The 5,837-nt window shown below is 43.5% G+C and overlaps 1 protein-coding gene across 1 annotated transcript; it reads left to right on the forward strand.

The window, feature by feature from the left end:
- The first annotated feature begins 686 nt into the window (after positions 1–686).
- Positions 687–1,340, forward strand: LOC138285540 (alpha-1,6-mannosyl-glycoprotein 2-beta-N-acetylglucosaminyltransferase-like). Its single transcript, XM_069225652.1, is given in 1 exon segment — positions 687–1,340. A coding segment is annotated over 1 exon segment (555 nt). The 3' UTR covers positions 1,242–1,340.
- The last annotated feature ends 4,497 nt before the right edge of the window (positions 1,341–5,837 follow it).

Raw genomic sequence — 5,837 nt, forward strand, 5'->3', positions numbered from 1 at the left:
CTGCATGAATAAAAAGCTTAGTTTTCAACGTTAATTTATAAAGGGAAATACCAGTTATAACCATCTACGAGGATTCAACTTTAGGAATGATCATAAAATTCACCGGACAACCCACATCCAAAAAGTCGCATTGCCCAATGATCCGTGGTGTTATCACAGCAGGCACAGTAACTCACTGAATGAATGCCAAGCGTAGGCGGGAAAAAACAAATGACCCATTCCCAGGTTGTCAAAGGATGCTGATCACAGAAATGACGGTTGCGCGGAATTAATTTAAAATGAATCCATATCTGTTCGGCAAAGCTTTAAGGCTGTGTCTCGCGCTGCTGGTTCAGCAGATACGAGGGCCAGCGCATACATATCATAAATCAATATCTAAGTAGATGGTGAGTGAAGAGCTTTAAATCTCAATACTGAAGTATGACTTTCCTGGCAGAAAATAGCAGATAATAAATATACATTAAACTTTTATTTAAAATCTTATCACAAAACAAGGGAGTGTTTGGGCATCATAACGGGCTGCCCGTAAATACGATTTCGCTTTGACAAATTTAAACTCCTATGAAAAACGTCAGAGAGAGAGAGAGAGAGAGCATTGTGTATTGCAAAGTGGTTGCCTTTCGTGTTCACACAGATTCTGACACAGTGACAAAATATAGCACACGGCAGAAAAGCTTTAATCGTGTATGTCACCTGATTTTTATAATGTCCTTTAAAAAATGTGGAGCAAGAAGATTGAGGAGTGTCCTGACGGTGATGTGCTATCTCTGGGTGCCTACACTCGTGTCCAGGATTTCTCTGGTAAAGCTGATAAGTTGGAAGTGAGGAACTGGAGATCTACTGACCATAATATGGGCCTTGTTCTCAACAGTGATGTTTATCAGAAGCTTATCCACCGCACTGCTGCCTTCTGCACAAACGATGACTACAACTGGGATTGGACACTTCAGTATTTGACTGTCACTTGTCTTCCAAAGTTTTGGAAAGTCATGGTACCTGAGGTTCCTCGAGTTTATCATGCAGGTGACTGTGGAATGCACCACAAGAAAGCCTGCAAGCCATCTACAGAAAGTGCCAAAATAGAGTCACTCTTAAATAGCAATCAGCAGTATATGTTTCCTGAAAGCCTGAATATCAGTAGGCGGTTCTCTGTGGCGGCATACTCCCCTCATGTGAAAAATGGAGGCTGGGGAGACATCAGGGACCATGAACTTTGTAGGAGTTATCACCGACTTCAGTGATTATCGCGGTCTTATGAAAGCAGCCTTAATAAGTATGAATTGTATGCCTATTTTTTTTTTTTTCCTCTTGCGAGATGAATACAAGTGTGTAAATGGGTAACAATTTGTGTCATTCAAAATGAATAAAAGTTTTTGTTGACAAAATATAGCACACTGCAGAAAAGCTTTAATCGTGAAAAAGCGGTGCCATATATGCCTGAAGTACGTGTATGAAGCTCTAGGAATACAATTGGGGATATTTATGCATCAACTGTAATATGTGTCTAGATCCAGACAATAAAAGCCCCTTCCTTTCTAGACATATTTTAGACCCCAATTACAAGTCAGATATGTGTGCGGTTATTCTGGGTGGCTGGGATTTCCATTTCAGCCTGGTGGTTGCTGTTGTGTGTCTGCCTGTTAGCAGTTAGTTCCTACAGAAGAACAGATTGCAAGTAGGGGAGGACGAATTCTGCTCCGCTGGTGAAATTCACAGAGTTTTCTCCACTACACGCTGAGTGCTGAGTACTGAAAAACTCCTCAAAGTGACACAGAACAGAGCTTTTTCTCGCACTGGACAATGTTAAGTTGGCGAGCGAGAGAATTCGCAAAGTTGGCGAGCAAGATTTCTCAACAGGAGCTGTCGTAGAAGGCCGTAAGTGCTCGCGATGAGAAAGCTGCCGCTCACTTTCAGGAAGCTGCCACATGAGTAGAAAATCAAAAAGAAGTTAGCGCCCTCTGGTTCTCCGAGTGATGTCGCTTGTGCTGATTTTACAGCATGGGAGAAACTCCTGGTGCTGAAAATCAGTGCGAACAGCACACCTTACCAAACTCTGCCACTTGCAGAACTCCATGCAGCATGGCAGAGCTTTTCTAGCACTTCACAGAGTTCTGCATATCAGAACACACCCAGCACTAATAGTAAGTTAGTTTGATTAATGTGGAGAAAGTTCGGGTGATCAGAATCTGTGTTTCAGCGCATATTTCTGCTTAATGTAGTCAACCCCCACGAAACAAGTTAAAACTGTGTGGATACAATTTACCTTTCTTAATTCCCCAGTCCATTAACACCTTAGAAGCAGTCCACCCTTTTGAAAGGAAAGTAGGCTAGAGATGCTACTCCGGACCCAAGTTTATAACATCTTTGAGGTAGCCTAACATATGATTACGCGCTTAATTCCAGTATGAAACTTCTTTTAAACTTTTTTGAGGGCCAAGAGAGACCTCGTGTTTGGTATTGAGCCCACTTAAACCTGCAGATACTTTTTTGTTTTGGCAGGAAAGCCTTATAGTATATTTGTTGTCTAATGTAACTTTGCTGGTGCTGACTTTGGTGGGGGGCATTGTATTTAAAAATAATGTTTGGTTTAAAAGCACATGATCTTCCTTGTGTGTCCAGCAGTTTTTAATTAACAATAAAAATGTCAAGATAAGTCTGGAGATTAATGTTCCCACTGGTGAAAGATTCAAATTCTGTCTAGTGGCAGTTTTGGCTCATCATAAAGTAGCAAGGAGGGTTAATGTGCCTGCTGCAAAGAACGTGTACCATGCAGATTACAGACCAAAGTGTGAGTGAACTACACATAGCACTATAAAAAAATATATATATGTCAGAGAGAGGCTGTGGAGAGATGAAGTGCACTGCTGGAGAGTGGTTGTGAGGGAATTCATGGAGAAGGAGGTCTTGGGGGGGACAAAATAGAGTGCTGCACTGGATGCTACACTGCACTGATATGAATGGATCTCAGATAAGATATTAGTTCTGGTTGGACAGCAGCTAGTCCGGTGGTGTTTGATGGCTGCATACTCTAAATTGTGCCTGTGTGAGATATTTCATCTGTTACATTATATTTGCAGTTTTATGTCTCCTTGTACTCTGGCATTCGTCAACCAGATCAAGGCATTTTAATCTACTTCAATTCTGACGTTATCTCCAATAAACCATTACCTCACATCACTTTGTTGACAAAATTATAGTCTGGCATTTGATAGGTCTGTTAGATTGTCGCTCACAAGCAAAATTTTCTGAACTGGCTGCATGTCATATCTCTTTTTAGACATTTTAAGGGAAATTGTGTGGATGGTGTTCTGCTGGAATAATGTGTTTTTAATGCCCTCCTGTACAAATATGAGAGCCAAACAGTAAAACAGTGAGAACACCACACAAAAAGATACCACGCCTGGTTAGAAAAATAGAACTTCTTTTAATAAATAAAACAAGACAAAAAATCTAATATGCAGAACTTGAGTTATGAATTTTTAAAGACTAAACTGTAGAAAAGTGCTTAGAAGCAAAAGGTGCCAACCAGGGCTATCTGGTTGCACTGGACCAGGACAAAGTTAAAAGTTCAGGCCAACCACATTGGGGCACAGGCCGGCTACAGGGAGTTGGGCCTGTTGAACCAAAGTACCTTAAAATCCTAGTATGGGAGCATTCCATTGATTCCGAACCATTCAGTCAAGGAGATGCATCGAAGTACCCCATGCAGTGGTGGCGATGCATCAGAGCCAAGATGCGATAGAGTTCAGGTGCAGGAGCCAGCCATGAAGAGGTCAAGGCAATGGACTGATTCTGACGAGAGTGGAGGCTGCGATTCAGAGTTCATCATTGACGGGGAAGCAGTAGCCTTGCACCGAAGGAAATGCCGCAGTGCTGGTTATAAAAGTGATGCATTGGTTTTATCCTTGCAATGGCAGAGAAGCGCTGGTTCTGTCCACACAATGGCGGGAACGTAGTGGTTCTGTTGGAGAAGCATCTGAAGATTTACCTTCAATGGCCCTGGACTGGGGTGGTCACTTTTGTCAGGTCTGGCTCACAGCTGGTAGAGTACAGGTGGGTTGGGTGGAACTCTTTTATGTCCCTGAGACTTAAGAAAACAGAAAAAACAGTCTGTTGGCCCTTGGAGTTACTCTGGGTGTTGCGTTAACGTAGTGTGGGTCTTGTCCTTCTCACCCAGGCAAGGATGGCAACAAACAGCACGTCAGCATACCAAGAAAGCAGTTCTTCCTTAGAACCAGTTCAGCAGAGTAGCAGTCATTCAGCAGCACAGCATTCCTTCTTCCCAGTTTGGTCTTTGAAGAGGGAGAGTTCAAAAACAGGCCGTTGAAAAGCACAGAGGTCTTGCCCTTCCTGCTCTAGCTTCAGACTCACTACAGGGGGTTATGCAGCCCTTTGTGCAGGGACAGGACACAGCCTATTCAGGTGTAAGTGAGGCTGTGGCCAGCTGCTCCCTCCAAACCAGCCAGGGTGGCCCATCAAGGCCCATCAAGTCACACCTAATCTGCCATTGTGTGTGGCTGTGTTGGGGGAATACACAAAGCCCATCCCTCCCACATCCAGAAAAGTGATCAGAGCTAGGCAACAGGCACACAAAGGTAAGGGCAGGAAAATTGCAACTTTCTAGAAGTGGCATTTTCAAAAGTGTGACAATAAACCCGCCTTTACCATTAGAGAGGATTTGTCATTACAGTTCCATAGGTACTAAACATGACAGATCTACTTCCTCTCAATCAGGAGTTTCAGCATATTAAATGTAACAAGGAATCTACAATGTTAGCCTCTGAAAGAGGTAGTCCTCACAATAGTGAAAAAACAAATTTGGTAGTTTTTCATTACCAGGGCATGTAAGGCGTCAAAGTATAAGTCCTACCTTTTAATTAAACAACACCGTGTCCTGTGGGCTAACTAGGGCCTACCTTAGGGGTGACATATGTAATAAATGGGAAGTTTAAGGCTTGGCTAGGGGTTTTAAATGGCAAGTTGACATGGTAGTGTGACACCATCTTCAGGTTACAATGGCAGGCCTGAGACCAGTGGCGGTTCCTCCTTTAGAGCAGAGGAGCGTTTCCCCTTTGTTTAAAATGCCTCTGAGGGATGAAAAATAAAATGGTAGTAAAGTTAATTTATTACCACTTTATTTTCCATCCTCCCATCCAAAACAGAGTTTCAGGACGGGGCGGGGCGTGAGCTGAGCGCAGTTTAAAGTGTGCATGTCTTTTTGGCCGGCTGTTTTGCCATGGCCAGTCAGACAGCTGGGTGAGAGAAAGCACAGGCCTTCAGTGCTCTTAGGAGAGCTTCCAATCCTGATGCTTCTTTCATGCTGGTTGTCAGCATGGAAGCAGCACCAGGTTTGCTTCAGGGAATTTGCTGGAGCCCGAAAGGAGACCGGAACGAGGAGGACGTCGTGCAGCAAGCAAGGTAAGTGTTTCTTTTCTTTTTCTTTACACCCACCACTCACCTTGCATGCATGCACGCACCAATGCCACATTTGCCTGCCCCCACCCGTGCCTAGATGCCAGCCGCCGCTGCTGCCTGGGACATTTTTAGAGGGCTAATTAGGTGGTGACACAATCAGTGTTGGTGGCCCACTCGTAGCATTTAATTTGCAGACCTTGCACACATGTAGTGCACTTTACTAGGGACTTATAAGTAAATTAAATATGCCAATTAAACCATGTTTTAGGGAAACAGTACAAGCATTTTAGCGCTGATTAGCAGTGGCAAAATGCACAGAGTGCTAAAGCCAACAAAAACGAATTCAGCAAAAAGTGGACGGAAAAAGGCAAAGGTATGGGGGTGACCATGCAGAGAGAGCCCTTTCACACACCTACTATTCA

The sequence above is a fragment of the Pleurodeles waltl genome, chromosome 1_1 (assembly GCF_031143425.1).
Source record: "Pleurodeles waltl isolate 20211129_DDA chromosome 1_1, aPleWal1.hap1.20221129, whole genome shotgun sequence".
Lineage (NCBI taxonomy): Eukaryota > Metazoa > Chordata > Amphibia > Caudata > Salamandridae > Pleurodeles > Pleurodeles waltl.